General features: G+C 42.5%; 1 protein-coding gene across 1 annotated transcript in view; it reads left to right on the top strand.

Moving 5' to 3' along the window:
- Positions 1-756: 756 nt before the first annotated feature.
- Positions 757-16,942, top strand: part of NKD1 (NKD inhibitor of Wnt signaling pathway 1) — a 103,306-nt gene continuing 87,120 nt past the window's right edge. The window contains exons 1-3 of the mRNA XM_015873513.3: positions 757-1,016; positions 1,157-1,189; positions 1,352-1,512. Of these exons, the coding sequence (XP_015728999.2) occupies positions 992-1,016; positions 1,157-1,189; positions 1,352-1,512 (219 nt within the window). The 5' untranslated portion in view covers positions 757-991. The remainder of the gene's footprint in view (positions 1,017-1,156; positions 1,190-1,351; positions 1,513-16,942) is intronic.

Genomic DNA, 16,942 nt, shown 5'->3' with positions numbered 1-16,942 from the left:
GGGAAATGCTTTTTAAGTCTCGTTTACTCGATTAAAAATAAGAAGAAAGCAAAGCCATACAGTCTTTGTCTTCCTGCTGCTAACATTTTGAATCGCTCAGAAGCGGCTGCTGATCCGACCCCCATAACTACCTTCTGGCACGACCAGAGACTTCGGCCGGATCACTTCCGCGAGCAAAGATGCGTGTGGAAAACAGTTTGCAGGACCAAGTCAATAGAATAACTGCTTTTCCAGACACGCTGGCTTTCTCCGTAACCGAGCTCCCGCCAAGCAGGGACAGGAATCCCGCACCCGCGTCCCGGGGGTGCTGCCAGGCGCTGCGATCCCAGCACGAGCGGAGCGGACAACCCCCAACCCCGCTGCCGTGCCCGGGCGCTGCTGCCGGAGGGGTCGGGGCTGCCCGCACTCGGCGGGGGGCGGCGCTGCCGGCCGTGCCGGGCCAGCTGGCGGCGGGGCTCGGGGCGCAGCGCTGCGTGCCCGGGGGGCTGCAAGGGGAGCGGGGCGGGCCGGCCCTGCCGCCTGTGTGCCGGGCTGGAAGTGAAACGCGCCCGGCTGGTCCCTTTCTTTTTTTTTTTTTTCCCTTTTTTTTTTTTCTTTTTTTTTTCTTTTTTGGAGCCTCCAAAAGGCTCGCTCGTCCCTTTCATGTGCCGCCGCGGCCCAATGGGAAGGCGGAGGCTGCCTGCAAGTGGTCTAATCTCAATGAGGTGTCAATCATGTTCCCCGGTGGGTGAAGTAAGGTCTTTTGTAACCGCCTCTGTCTTTGGGAAAGAGAGGAGAGAGGAGGAAGGCTGGAGCTGAGAGGGGGACGCCGGACCGTGCTGCAGGAGGGAGCTGAGATTTGCTCTTGCTTGTGCTTTAGCAGGGAGAAGCGGAGCACATGGATTTCTAAACACGCTGGGATTTTATACAGCTACAAAAATAGGAACGACAACAGAACCTGACCCTACCGAAAGCAGTCAAATGAATCGTAATTGCAGATCAATGCAGAGAAATGGGGAAACTTCACTCGAAGCATGGTTAGTTCCTTTCACTTGCTACTTCCTCAGCCCTTTCCCCTTATTCGGATTTTACTTGGTTTGTTGCTGTGATTTTATACGGGTGTCTAACGATCTTCCTTTATTATTTCCCTCACACACTTTCCCGTGGATCTGCCTAGCCGCCGTTTGTAAACCCAGAGAAAGTCCGGAAGGTAGGGATGGCTGCTTGCTCTTAGTAACTTTGACCGCTTTTCGATGCCCGTCCCCGCTGCCCTCTCCCCAACTTTCCGCCCGCTCCGCTCCTGCTGCGGGCTGCCCGGGGCCGTTCGGGCTGTGCGGGCGGCTCAGCGGCGGCATTGTCTCCTCTTTTCTAGGTGATAGTTTTGCGGTGAACGCCTCTCTGGCTCGCAAAGGGCTGGAGGACTGGATGGTGAAGCAGAAATACTCCGGGGTCAGCGGCAGTAGCAGCGGAGGCAGCAGCTCGGGACTCCAAGGCTGCCAGCACCGGGCTGCTTGCGGGCTCTCCAGCGGCAGGGTATGTCAGCTTCCTAGCTGCGCCCCCTCCTTTCTTCTTTCTGAAACGGGGGAAACCAAAAGCTCTTTCTCCATCTCTTTCTCTCCTTCCCGAGGGCCGGTTGTGCAAACGCAGGGGTTGCTTTGCCAAAGTGCTGCTCCAGGGATTGCCTCGTGGGTGGTTTCCATCTGTCCTTTGATGAAGTTGGGAGCTGCGTAGCAAACTTGGTGCTGGTACAAAAGCCAGGGGAGTAGAGGGGAGACCTGTCTGCCAGTGTCTGGGCGATGGCTCGGAACAAAACCCATCACAAATGGGAATGAACAGAGAGTTGCTGGAGAGAACCCAGCACCCAGTGTGTGCAAGCTGGTGTGCCCCGATTGGTGCGCAAGTTTGTCACACTTTGGCAGAGCAGTTCAGGAAAGGAGAAGTTCCCTATGAGTTTATCGTTATTTACTTGCTCTGTGCTGTTAGTGTGGGGCACGCATCACTTGTCCTGGCTGTTACCACACAGTGGTCATTTTCCACCCTTTCTCTTTCTTCCAGTTCTCTCATGTAAAGCTGTGCTGGAGGAAATGTTTAAGCTATTTGTTGATATTTTTGTTCGTTGCTTCCCCCTCCCCATCCTCAAATGTTGTCCCTATAAACAAAAAGGCATGATGGAAGATGAACAGATGAACAAAGGCAGTTGTGTTCAGATATGGTCCTCATAGTGTTTCAAGATATGGTCCAGAGGTTTTTGATGTTAACTGAAAGACTCCCATTGAATTCCATGAGATCTGGATCAAACACTGAAAGACACATCAATGGAAGAGTAACCTGAGAGATGGGGAGATTGGAATCTGTGCTTCTCAGCAAGGAATGTGGCTTTGAGAGCACAAGCAGAGCAGGGCCACCAGACCTCCAGCAGACTCACCACATTGTTAGCCACGAGTTTTATTGGCAGAAGTCTGCATTTCTTCTTTCTTGGGGGAGGAATGGGTGGGGGAAATAACTTGTGAACTGGAGATGAGGCATACTTCATGTTAGGTGTGGTCTTGAATTGCGTGGATGATGTGTAGAGTGGAAAAAGCTAACGACTCTTTAGATTCCCTCAGTATTGTATGTAGGGGAGGTTAAATTGTGTGGGAATCACTGGAAGTGAGATGAGGAGGGTAGGATACTGATATAAGTGCTTGTGAATGATAAGCTTGATTGCTTTGCTTGGTGTTCACCTTGTAGGCATCTTTGGTTTTAGTGGCTTCCATTGTATGTTACTTGGAGACAGTATGTCTACAGTAGTAATGGTACATACATGTGTGATATCAGCTGCAAAGAGTTAAAATGTGCTTTTAACTTACCTTTCATTATCCTCGCTTTTTCAAAGTCAGGTTTTTCAGGTGTGTGTTCTTCCACTCACACATTTTCTAGGAAAGAAAGTTCAACTCACCAAACTAAACAGGGTTTTAAAATATAAATGTCAAAACTGCTGACTTCAGCTTTGTGAAAGAACACATTTCATGAGGGTAGTTTGCTTTCTGGAGAAAAAATATCCTTCATAATAGATAGACTTTGTTATTTAGAAGACTTTAGTTCTGTGAAGTCTGCTCAGCTGGAACTGACAGTAGAACAAAGTATTGTGAGGTGTCCTCAGGATAGCTCAGCAATTAGCAGGCCATTAACTAAAAATTAGCCTGTGCTTTTTACTACATTATAAAACTGTAAATAGGTTTAAAAATGTTTAAAAGCTCTGTTCCCATGAGGCTTTTTACTGCCATCCTGATAAAGCTGTTTCAGGATGTTTGAAAATATTGGCAATTTATTGCCTAATATATTTGATGGTATCTGTATGCGTGTATGGCCTGCTAATTGATTTGGTTCATCTGTCATCCTATCACAGCCACACCATGACAGCTTCACTGAAGTTTCTTTAAAATATGAACTTTGGGTAGTATGGAAGGATGCATTTTTAATCCTGCATTGGAAACAGATGTGCCATATGTACAGTCTTTGACAAGGATTATGGAGCTATTGACTCCTTAGAAGAGAAACAGTTGTGCAGTCTCATTTATGATCTCTTTGATCTCTTATATAATTATACCAAGATTCAAAGTGGATTGTTGCTTAACTTCTTGGTTCTTCATAGGAAGGCTATTAGTCACTACTACTAATGGGATTGTGTGTTCCCCCAGTAACGTGTAGTTGAGCTTGAATCGGCCAAGGGCTCTTCTGCTTACTGCTTCAAAACTCCTCTTAAGATGTTCAGTTGGCTTGTAAGACTCTATGGAATGGGACAGCTCTGTTGTCATGACTGGAAAACTTGGTTTCTCATTAAAACTTCTTTCCCCTGAAACAAGTCTTAATTGCTACTTCTGTGACTGATGGCCAAAAGAGTTAGATCAAACACCAGTGAAAATATCTGCATCCAGAGAAGCGTTAACTTCAGTTTTAACAACAAACAAACAAAAACCACCCCAACAAGGATACCAACAGTAGCCCTTGAAATAATTTTCCTTTTAGGAGTCCTTAACCAGACTTCTGTTGATAAAGGTTTTGTGTTTCACCTATTTGGTGAAATCCAGTGTATAACCAAAGAGCTGCTGATGGAAAACACAGTGCTGAGATGCTGCCATGTCTGAAACTGATGATTTGGATCATTCTGATTAGAGCTTGAATATGATAGTGAAATTTGATTTGTGTTACCCCATATGGGCCAGAAATTCTGTGTTGGTTGGAGGTGAAAGACTGGTTTCCTCGAGAATATAAACACTGAATTGTTTCACTTAGATTTGTCATCCAGAGGAGATGATGCTGAAGCACAGGAAGATTCATATAGACTTTTACAAGAGGAATGAGTGACTAACATAGGAAAGCAGTACAATTTAATTTCTGTTCCTGTCTTGACTGATTTAATTTGCATGGATGACTCTCAAGAAATATTTGTGGAGGGCAAGTCTGTATCAGTTTGGTCACAGAATGTTTTGACACAAGTAGGGGCTCCAGCATGCAGTACCTGTTACCTTCCTGATCTGAAGCTTTGAGTTTTCTTTGGAGAAGACTTCCCTCATCTGATATATTTCTCCCCAGCATACATTCACTGGGATATGAGTAATCAGTGTCCAGCTTTTGCAAACTGCTGCTGTCATCTGAGATTGATCTCATAGTGGTAAATTGTTGGGTGAAGGCACGAATCAAGGGAGGGGGAGTGTATTTAACACGCACACTTCTGGTGTGTAAACAACTTTCTGTTCTGGACTAAGAGCTCTGATCTCATTAAGCCATTGCCACCCGCCCAGCAGGGGCTGCTCTGCTCTAAGTGTTTTAATTACTGAGGAGGCTGAGTGCTGGGCCACACCCTTCTCCTTCTCCATCATGGAGAACTAAAGAGGAATTTTGTTGCATCCGTGAAGAGAGTCATATTCTATTTTCAAAGTTAATTGAAACCACCGGGGTTGTAAATCTGTTAGAGCAAGTGAATACACTTCTTCTGCTGCTTTATGAATGAGTTAACTTGTGCCTAGAGATTGAGAGGCTTCCTGGCACTGTGGATTATCCTGTATAATTCTTAAGTTTAAATTTATTCAGCGTGTTTATTTTTGCAAACCGTTTCTGGAGATCAACATTGTTTGCAAATATACATGTATTTATTTATTTAACTGAGAAGTAGTTCTGTGCTAGAGGGGAAAATGTTAAATATGACATTGCTTAGTTCAATTTATTTTTATCTTCAAAGCCATATGAAAATTTTCAGTTTCTTGGTTGTGCATCTCATTGAGATCAGTATTTGGGACTGGAAAAAAAAAATAAAAAATCTCATTTTTAATTAACTTTCAAACTAGCTCACGGTGAGCCAAGTAGGAAGTCACAATTTCAGGTGAAATAGGAAAGCTTTTGGCTTACCTCTTGTGCTATAAAGGACTGTTTGGTGCTAGTGATCTTCATGTTCTAGCTTAAATGATGTTAATTAGACTTGAGTAGCTAGTCTGGGGTTGATGCATTGGGAAATGGTGAGGTGCATCACTGTTTCTCTGCTGGTGCTTGCTCTCCATTTGTTCCATGCCTCTAACTGCCACTGGCATTAATGGGCATTCCTTGCATGTCTAACAGGACTAGGGGCCAGTCTCAGCTTCACTGTTCTTCTTGCATGGTCCTTCATGAAATAAAAAAGTGCTTCCTAATTCCCCACTGTTAAATAGTATGTGTTTGTGTATGTAAAAATGCATAGCCTTATGAGAGGCACAGCTGGATAGGGTATGTATCCAAAATGAAAATAATAAGTAGAAATGAGACTTTTTAGTGGCCTCTACAAACTATGCCTTAAAGGCCACTGAAGTGGAAGATTTAATTGTAGCACTGCTTTGGGAGTCATTTTATGGTAGAATGACATTTGAAGGACTCTCTTCTTGCTAACACGGTAATAAGATCAATTACAAACTTCCTAAGGTGCTGTCTTGTGTGACTGTTTGGGGTGATCCTTCAAACTGAAATGGTTTCAGTGGCAATGTTGTATAAATTGTATGGACTGAGAGGTTTAGAAGAAACTACAGATGCAGCCAAGCTATTTATTTGTATGAGTGAAAGATATTCTGATACGTAAAATGTGATGTGTATGGTGTTTAAAGTAAAACTGCCAAACTTGGTATTGGAAGTGAGAGAGGCAAAATCTTATTTAGTGTTATAATTTGGTGCCAACAAACCCAGATAATTTAATTAGTGGTGCACATAGTCTATCTTGACAGCTCTGAAAGTATTAGTGCCATGGTGATGAGATTAGTGAATTGGCCAATATTATAGCAGAAAGCTGGATTCCAAGGGAATTATCCTTGAATGATACCAGTTGGTGCAATTAAAAGCCACAATTCAGTTGCCATATGGAAAGTGTTAGACATCCTTACGTGGTTTCAAAGTTATGTGCCGGAGGTTAAATTGACTTATGAAGAAAAGCATAAATTAAATATTTTGTGTTATGAAATTAAAAGTTGACTTTGCTTGAGCCATATGGAGGGAGCGCATGGAAGACAGTGTATTTCATGAAGGCTCATTTTATAGATATTTTAGGTTTAACATGGTGCATTTTTAATTTGAGATGTTGATTGGAAAGCTGAGTAACTCCTGAAGCTTCTGAATGTGATCCCATTAAAGCAGCTTTATCTAGTAGCTGGGTAATGTCCTCACCTAAGTGATACAAGATGGCTGTCTCTTGGGCAGCTGATAGTCCCTCCTGGTTTGATGAAACTTGAATCCCTCTGAATGGGAAGGCCTTTGTAATGGAGTAAATTCTCTGTAAATGAGGATAAAAAATAACAATGATATATTATTGAGTGACTTAAATGTAAATAATTTAATCCAGACTTTATACTAAAATTTTACTTGTAACAAGAATGGGAATTTTGTAGCGCGATTGTTGACATATGGGAATGTTCTTCACAGCAGCATTCATTAACATAAGGTTTTTCAATAAGTTTTGTGAGATCTGTAATAAAACCCAGGAGGAGCTCTGTGAGTGGATATTTGTAGGCAACCTTCAGAAGAACATCTTGGTTGACTTTTACGGTTCCTCTTGTGCTGGGTTAGGAACAGACAAAAGAGAAGTCTCTTGAGTATTGGAACTTTGTAAAAGTTAGTTTTTTTTCCAGAGTTGGGAAGATAATTGTCCAGTGATTGTGCTCAAATCAAAATGGAACATTCTTTCCCCGGCTGCAGATGTTGGCCTTTATGGAAATCCTCCTGGATGAGTTTTGCTTTGTGAATGTCAGTATCATAACATAATTGCAAAGTAAATGCTGGATGTCTAAATGTATAAAATACTTGGAGCGCTTCTTGGTAACTAAGCCCTTTTCTAGTTTGTTAATATACTGGTCTGAGGAGTCAGATGGGAGTTTTCAGACTATGTGATATCTATAAATATCTTCTATGGAAAATGAGGTATAGGCTTAGCTCAAAAATTAATGGGAAGAAATGGTCAAGCAGACTTTTTCCCCATGAATTTATTTAGTCATATCTGCCAACATTGGCAGCAGAACTAAGCTTGTATTTATTCCTGCAGAGTAACTACTGCTATGGGAGATTGAGCCGGACTGTACTCCATTCAAGAATTATTAACCAGGTTCCAAATGCAAAATCTTCATTGTGTCTGATCTCTGAGCAAAGCATGTTTGTATTGGAATATCTCATGACAGTTATTGTGCAGTGGTGGAACGCCAGGGGCGTTAGCTGTGGTGAAAAGGCTGTGCTGGACTGAATATCATCACTACTGCGTAACCTGAGTTGGGAGAGGACTTGTATGCATTCAGCTGCTGCTGTCCTCCATTCTCTTCCAGGTGTAGGGCTATACACTGTATCTGCTGCTTGCTAACTTCTGATTTTATTTCAGTCACAGCAGTGTGGCCAATCTCTTATTCCATAATTTGCTGAACAGAACTAACGCTTCTGAATGTGTGAGACTGGAAAGTCCTGTGCAGCTCTTTAAGCAGGAAAATCCCATCTTACAAATAGACTACAGTCACATAAGCTGATATCTATTGTTTAAAAAGAATTGGTCCATTGGCTTTGCATGGGACTTGACATTCAAAGAGGCCTATATCTGCAGCTAAGTGTCCAGGCACATTCCCTAATAGCTGCCTGTGTGCTGCTTATGTGACCTGTTGGGACTGGTGTATGTGAGAAATAATTCTGTCTTAGTCATATAGAATCAAAATGTTTGGGGAAGGGAATGATTTAGAAGAATGAATTCAATTTTAGAATGAAGGTTTTAGGCTACTAAAACTTCTGGTGAAGTAAATCCTTTTGCTCCTGTGAAGACCACGCCAGGGAGGCTGACATGCTATATCTGTGCCCAAGAGCTCCTTAGTGGTCAGTAAGAGGCTAGTAGAAATGAATCTAAGGGATCCTATGAGACTATTGAGCAGGGATAAGGAAGCACCTCCTCTCCCTGATTCAAGGTTTTTGCTTTTTGTAAGAGTTTGGCAAGGTTTTTGTCAGAAGTACAAGAAAAAGAATTGCTGCTTAAATCTGAAGCTGTTGATTAATACAGCTCCTCAAGGAAGTAGCTTTTCTGCTTTTTCTTTGAGCTCTGAAAGCCTGATGTTCTTTGATACCCCTTCTTGGTCTGAAAATTCAGTGGGACTCTGAAATCCATCTGTCTGGTGGTGAAAGGATATCCTGCTTATACCTTCAAAGTATCACCTACCAGTCTTGTGTTTGGTTGTAATGGAATTTGGAGTTAAATGCAGGCTCGTGTCTGAGAATGTGAGACTTCCCCCTAAAATGTGGGAAGAGATAAGTAATGTTTTGAGCAAAAATTGTAGTAGAGAGATTTTAACGTGCCTTGATTTTTCAGCCATGTATCCTTGGGCTTCAGACTAACAAATGCTGGCAGTGTATGTAACTTTAGCTCAGAGATGGATTGGCATGTAGTCAGAACATTCTCTGCACTGTCCACCCAGAGAAATACTTTGTGTTTTGTGAGTAGGGTGGAATTTAATGCATTTGGGGGCATTACTGTGGCAGCTTTAAAAGGATTAAGTACATTGAGGCTCCTATTAAAGTATAACATTGCGATTCAAGATCTGTGAAAGAAAATCATGCATGGGTGTTTGATCTTGGGGTGCAGCCACACATGCTGTGAGGCATAAAATAAGGGGATAGACTCAGTAGGGAAGTGACAGAACAAAGTACTGTCTTGCAGGAGAAATGGGATTTGGGAGCAGCCTTGGATCTTTTGATACGTGCTCTGTTGCAAATGATGAATGGTGCAGAGGTGACAGGTTTGTCTTGGGGGAGGAAGGAGAATGGTGGGTAATGTGTCGCGCTGCCCTCAGAGAGTTTTCTGGCTGATTCCCCAAAGATTTGATGCTGATAAGGGCTAAGCTGCTTCCTGTTGTCCTGTCTTACAAATCTTTTACAATTCTGAGAAGGTTAGTTTCAGGAGTAGCTTTACAGCTATTACCTTCTTTACACTATATCGCATGTGTTAAGTAGATGTAAAGAACAAATGCCTGTTTTGGGGAGCAGGAATTTTCTCAGAGCACAGAGTGCCCCAGTCTCGAGCTGCGGAGTAACAAGCAGTCTCTGTGGCACATCAGATGCTGTGGTTAAGCCTGTATCAGAGTTCCAGTAATAAACCACTCCTTTTTGAAACAATAAATAATAATTTTGCTTGTGAACTTTCCAAGTCTCTCTGTGTTCACATAGTGTACGTGTGTATAAACTACAGATTCTCATTCGCCTATAAAGTGAGAACATCATAGTCTAGCAAACAGAATATCTGTCATTCCAGCTGAGCAAGGTCTAAGGCAATAACCCAAAATATCCTGGAAGAAATTCTAAAAAGCATTGAAGAAATCAATCGTCTGATCCTGGAGGAAGGTCTTTGATGTAATCCGGGTAAGTTTATACTGGGAGCCTGCCTATTTCGCTATGGTCAGCCCTAGACTTTCTATATGAAAAGTGGATCAAATAATTTTATATGCTTCTGCTTTAAAAAAAAAGAAGAAAAAGAAAAAAGGTTGATAGTTTTCTAAAGCATACACACTGTTTAAATGTAGATCGTGGCTTTTAGCCGAAGCCCAGGTGGGGAGGAAAGGCTTTTCAAAACAAGTACTTACAGAAAAATAAATAATACTTTGATATTTTCCCATGGAAAAAACTGTGCCTCATTTAGCCATCCTGAATATTTAATTTTATTTTGAGGATAAACTTCACAGGTTATCTCAGCTAAAGCTATTTTTACTTAAGCAAAGCTTATGTGCGAGGTCTTGTTCCTGATGTGCTGATGTGGATACATATGTAAAAGACGTTTTTCAGAATACTATAAATACATTTCTTCCAAAGGAATGTTTGTAACTCGGTGCACTTGGGTAGGTCTGTTTAGATCATCTTGAAAACTTCTGCAGTATTTCTCGGAGCGCTTTGGTTTTGATGTGAAAGCCCTGCTTTAATAGACGGGAAACTTCTCATTGCTTTCAGTGGGTTTGAAATGCATTCGTTGCCACATCTGTGGAAGAGCAGAGAAGACTCAAGTGGTGAGACTGATTGTCTCTCTGCTGAAGTTACATTGCTAGTGGAATGGTAATGTATTTTTCTCTGCAGATGCAGTTTAGGTGATCGTTTCATGATAGGCTTGCTTAAGTTTTTTTGCCATCATATTGCCACTTAAATTCCTACTTGTAATTAGCAATGAAATTTTGAAGATAGGTTTAAAAACTGTATTTTGGGATACTGTTTCCAGAACGCTGCTTAGTGCCCATTAAAACAGTACATCTTTATTGTGTGAGGGCATTCTTTATCTAATCAGGTTGGTTTGTTACAGTGCACAGGTGGTTTGTAACTACACCATGGTTTCGTTCTAAGTTTTTCAGCTCTAAGTCTGTTTTTAATAGTTTGTATGGCTTTATTAGTGTTTATAGTCCAGTTGAAAGCCTTTGTGTGAACTAATACACAGTGATGAGTTGGGTTGCTGCCTTAGCTTCTGTACAGGGCTTCTCTTTGAAAGGCAGCCATTATTGGATTAAGACACGGTGTCGTGGCTTTTTTCACCTTCTGCCTGTTACCCCAGTATATGGGGAGGGAATAGTACAACTGTTGATACTACATAGATTTCAGTTTGGTAACTGGCCTTAATGCAGCACTTCTTTCCAGATGTGCTGCTTTAACTGGTGGTTGTTGGTTGGTTGTCTTGTTGGTTTTTATTTGATGAAATTATTATTTTAAAAAAAATATGAATGAAATTTTTTTTCAAAAGCAGTGTGATGAAAGTTTGAAGTAAGGCAGGCCAGAGTTGCTCTGTGTCCTTTAACATTTGCAGTTACCCATAAGGGACTGGCTAGTTTGTGCCATGCAAGTGTTGTTGGCATGTGAGCATATTTTGGTGTTTAAACGCAAAACAAACTTATCCTGTAGCAAATTAATGTGTGGCCTCCACTGATTTTTCTGCATTCTGAAGACAGGATCTGAAGATGCAGCAGCAAGAAGTCCCCTAGGTTTGCCAATGAATGAGTAATGGCTAATAATGGTGATGTCCTGTGCAGACAGGCTGCAAGGTCCTCTACTGTCTCTACAGCAGTTATCTGAGCCCCTCAGTTGTGTTTCTGACAGCAGCACCAACCTTTGTAAGTCCCTTGCAAAGAAATACAACACAAAAATAGGAATGCTCATAAAACACAGAACAGTTAGACAAGAAAAATATGAATGTCACGCCTTTAGGGATATGTTTTAAGTGAGGAGAGAGTCTTGCCCTACTGTACAGTCAGAGTGTCTCCTATTATCAGCAGGAGCCCTACCCAAGGACAGGGTGAGGCTTCCTCCTTCCCCAGCCCAGCAGACATGCCTTTGGTCCCTCTGAATTGCTGTTAGCCTGTATCAGTTTCAGTATCAAGTGGTGTCAAGAATGGGTAAGCGCTTCTGCCTTCAGCTGGAACGTGGGCAGGGCTGTGCTGTGAGCCCTGCTGGGCTGGGGCTGTGGGGCAGGAGCCGGTGCTGGGTCTGACAGCACAGACTGTGGGGAGGCTGTTCAGGTCCCGCAGCTCTGCAGGCTTTGCCATGCGGTCACTGGGCCGCCTGCTTGCAGTTGGCAGGACTGAGCTGGAGGGAGGGCTCGCTGCGGGATGCAAAGGGTTACGCTGCTGAAGTTACACAGGCGCCAATCCCCTGGCACACCGCAGGTGATCTCAAGCGAATGTTGTTTAAAGCGCCTGTCCCACGGCTTCACAAATGTGCTCTGACCAGAGGATGTTTTTCTAACTTCAAAGGGCTCCTCGGGCTGGCTCAGTGCCTCGCAGGCTGAGTCCACAATCCCTCTCTGCTCGTGATGTGTTCTAACCATGTGTGATTTTTTTGGTATGCGATGTTTTCTTAAAGCGGCATTGACCTGCGTTCAAATGAAACTTGCTCTTAAGCTTGTAAACACAAACTTGTCGTGTGGGCAGTTTTCATCTGAACCTGACAAGTGGGTTGGTTGTTTTTGTGTGTCTGTGTGTTTTTGTTTCTTCTTGAAAGCAAGAATAGACATCAAACGGGGGAGTAATTTATAGGGAAAGAAGCAGCAAGGAATAAACTTGCAGCAGCCTTCTGAGGGCTGCCATCCTGGGGCCTTTCCCTGAAGGTTGGGGGTGTGGGCAGTGAGAGAAGAGCAGCTGCCCCTCAGTGCTGGATCTGGAGCTGGGTGCTGGGCTCAGTGTGCCCCTGCAGGGGGTGGTGGGGAAGGCAAGGCATCAAGGAGCAGTGGAGGAAAGGACCTGGGATGTGTCTCAGTGGCCTCTCTTGTGTGGCTTGGTTTTCTCTTGGGCACGTCTGAATGTTTTTAAATATTTAGGGTTTCTTTTTCTTTAGTACTTTGTAGTGTAGTTCTCTGAAGGAGATTGTTTTCAGGTTCGTACAAAAACATGCTTTCTACTTAATGTTGAGTTAGATGTTACTGAGTCTTTATGGGCCAAACCCTTCTGCTATTGAAGCCCATGAACTCTGGGAGCAAGATTAGACCCTGAAACATCCCCTGAGGTGCACTGTGGATGCATTTGGCTGTGGATCTCAGAAGACATTGTGTTCCTCCACTGATGAGTTCTGTTTTCTCCAATGTTTTTGCATTCATTAAGGCTGGAAAAGTGGTCTAGCGTGAGGTTTTCATGTCATCAGTTTTTAGTTACTGTTATTACCACTATGGGATGCTCCTGAGTTCACAAAACAAGTGAAAAACAAAACAAAAATTCAACCCCTTTCTCAAAAGAAAAGGGATACCTTACAAGTCAGACCATAATACGTTCTGTGTGATGAATGACAGAAAAGGATCATCTGTTATGGAAATAAAGACATATTACTGTGAGTGGCACACTGTGATCAATATATTTCAGCTATGCAATGAGGTTATACTCCAGATATAGCACGTAGCATGTACCATGATATAGCACATAATAACTAACCCACATTTCAGATGCAGCTTTGTCCCAAAGTTGTCATCTGGACAAGATCCTGGGGAAGCCATAGTTCTCTAGGACCTGAATCTCTAAGAGCAAACAATCTGTGCTACCCCTCCATCCCATGTCTATCGACAGGAACCATCCAACCACGTTTATTTTGGCTAGTTTTGAAGCAGTTGACGAGGATGAATTCTTAATTTCAAAGTCACAGCTGCTGCTTTGAAATTGTGTAAGAAGGGCTTTGGTTTCTTAACACAAAGTAACCAAGCTGCTGTTTGGTATTAGAGAGAGCATCATTATTCTGGGAAATGCTCTCTTCATTTTAATCTTCTGTATGAAAGTTTATACCTCATAATTATAAGGGTAAAGAGCTGAAAAGGTTCCTTGTTTGACTGATAATTGTAAATGCTTAGAGTTCCTCTATGATTTGAGTCAATGGAATCTGGTAGTATTAAAAATTAATAGCAGTATTAGAGACAGAATTAATCCAAGAATCTCTTGTTGGTATTAAGTAATTCCTGGGGAGGGTTTTTTAGGGATGACTGTAATATATGGTTTTCCCTTTTAATTTGGTTGCCTTTGCTGATGATGAGCCTCAAAACTTGTCTTTTTCATTAAATTAAGGAAAAAGACTGTGTAGACTTTGTGCCACTTTCCATTCTGAAGTGAGCCATCTTGGGTGTCCTTCTCAGTAGTGTCAGCAGAATGTTTTCTGGGCCTTCAATCTCATATGATCCCTTGTCAAAATAAATCTTATAGGAATGAGCAAAGAGCAATTCCTTCAGACGTAAAGAGAAGGTGAGGAAAGGCTAGTTTGAGGAGATGCAAAAACGATGTACCTGAACCAAGCCAGTAGCAGAGAATAGAGCACTTCTTCAGCTTGTGTACACAGGCATGTTAAGGAACAAAATTAGGGGTCATTTGGTAACAGGACCTGGTAAGCGAAGGAATCCAGGCTTTACATGAATCTTTGATGTAGTTAAGGGGAGAGGGTATAGGCATACGGGTTATTTGGGCAGCCTCACCGAGTTAGCTTTCAGCAGTCCAGTCATAGATGCACTACACTCTTTGCATCTCAGGTAGCTGCATGCTTTTGTTAACCAGCCTGATATGTGTAACCATTTGGATGTCTGCTTAGTGGTTGGGGGTTTTTGTGGATAGAATGGCAGTTCTGTTGTGCTTTAAGAGATTGGATAGCGAGTTAAACTCAGCTTTCGTAAGCACTGTGAATTGCAGTGGAGATAGGCTATGAAGTCATCTGAGATTATGAGGCTCCTCACATCCTTTGATTCAAAGTCCTGGACCTGGATTTGAAGCTGGCAGGTGTCAGTGGTGTGGTGGTCCAAGGCAAATAGCCATTGTTGGGACGCAGTGGTTTCTCTTAATGTTGAATTTGTGGGATACAGGAGCTGTGTATTCTGGTCTATACCCTGGCATTTGCTGTATATCTTTTCTCAAGTTGCTGAAGCATGAATCTTCTCAGTGACCCAAGATACTGCACACTTAGTCGTTTATCTTTTCTTTGAAACTACCAATTTTACCCACTCTTTCCTGTATCCTCAGCAGGGAATTGAGGGTAGCCTTTATCCTTTTACCTCGCTAAGTTGTTGAGGTAGGCAAATAAACATTTGAGTTCATAAAGAGCTTTGATATCAACTGCACATATACCATTTTATGCTATTTGTTGATACACTGCTATGAATAAGTCAGGTATTTGCTACATATATGTCAGGTATTTGCTATATATATATTTTACTCAGGAGAATAAGTATACAGGAGAAAAAAAAAAAAAGGATGACAAAGAATATGTGAATTTTCCTTGGGATTTATGCGTTTCCACATTGTTCAAGAAACCACAACAAACAGTGAAGTGAACTAATAGTTTCTTCTTTTGCTCTACAGTAACACAGTTCAGTAGCCCAAGATATCTTACTCTAAAAAAAGCTGTATAAACTAAAGCTGTTATAAAATATAGAGAGGAGAAAAAAAAAAAAACACAACCTTTTTCTTACCACCCATTTGAACAAGAGGTTGCATAAGGTTAGAAGGTGGCAGAAGGGATGTGCTGTTAATGCATGAGAGTAATCTTCACTGCTTCTGGAGGCCCCTGTCCAAGGATGTGTGTGTTTAAGTGATAATGACAGCAGGCAGTGGGTGTCCAGATTCTTAGGTTGCTTGTGCCACAGTGAGTGAAGAGGAATTGTCTTGGGCTGCATATATGCAGGTCACTCCAAAAGTGCTGCCTCCCATTTATTTCTGTGGAAACAACAAGAAGAAATACAATTAGCACAGTAATACGGTTTGATTGAGCAAATACTTGGCTACAAAATGTCATTTTTCAATGTTGTCACTGAAAATAGTGGAGTCATATAAATATGCTGAAAAGAGAAATTTTCTTTGCTATCTTGAAACTTGTTCTCAAATTCCTTTACCTCAATGGAAAGAATGGCTGTGTGTTTTTGCTGCTCATATGACTGTGTTTAGCCAGCATACCATAAGGCATAAAATTATTTGCCATCACTTGAGTAAGCATTGTACTGTTCCCTCTCCTTGTCCTGGTTTCAGCCCAGATGGGGTTAATCGATGCTTGGTGCTGAGCAATGAGTGTGTGATGGCACAGGGCAGGGGGTGGCTGCGTTGTGAGCTGTGATGGGCCGCAGGTTGGACATGGCTGTGTAGGCTGTCGGCTTGTAGCTCTGCATCACTGTGCATGTAAACCCAGTGCATGATTAGCTGGAAGATAGGGCTGGAGTGTATGGCTAGTATGCATATCAAACAAATAAATAACATAAAAACTGAGACTTTTACTAGTTTTACTAGGTGAAATGGACTACACAGACATAACTGAAGAGAGATTTGGCTGAAGATGAGTTCTGATCGGCTCTCATCTTCAGTCCAGCTAGACTTGAGGAAGATGGTGGTTTGGTTTTGGTTTTTAACCCTGGTGTTCACTTGAATAATGAAATTACCCTCTCATTAAGGTTATTTTTCAGAGCAGCGGAGTTTGTACATGAGTGAAATGCATGTCAAAATGTTTACAGTGAGCTGAAGTGGAGTGCTGAGTCAAAGCAGCAGCCTTTTGTATGCACTGGCTTTGTAATGGAGAGCCTTATAATGAGGGTGAATTATGCCTCCCATTCTGCCGGGCCTTTGTGCTTTGTGGAGCAGGTTTCTAGGTTAATTAACACCTCTCCCCTCCTTACGGTGCTGGAGGTAAGGTATCATCCATGCTCAAGTTTAGAAATTGTAGCCAGTGTTTTGTAGGGGATGCTGCCGAGCGTTTTGGTTGCTGCCACTGAAGTCTCTGCTGGTTATGCCATTTGTCTTTCTATGCATTGGGCAGCAGAGTGGCACAGCCAGGTAGTGGGGAGCCTCTGGGTGCCCCGGTGGCCCAGCTGGCTGCTGGCAGCCTGAAGCATCCCACTGCAGCTTCCCTGGTCATTATTTATGTGATGAGATTAAGATGAATTCTGCCTGTCTAAAGAGGACTTAATGGTATGCTGCAACACATTGTTTTGTATTTAAGGTTGACTTCTCTCCATATTGAATTCTAAGAATGTTTT

Source organism: Coturnix japonica, chromosome 6, assembly GCF_054131305.1.
Source record: "Coturnix japonica strain WE chromosome 6, WE-NBRP24, whole genome shotgun sequence".
Lineage (NCBI taxonomy): Eukaryota > Metazoa > Chordata > Aves > Galliformes > Phasianidae > Coturnix > Coturnix japonica.
The sequence above is the reverse complement of the archived record's forward strand: the minus strand, read 5'-3'. Positions and strand labels throughout refer to the sequence as shown.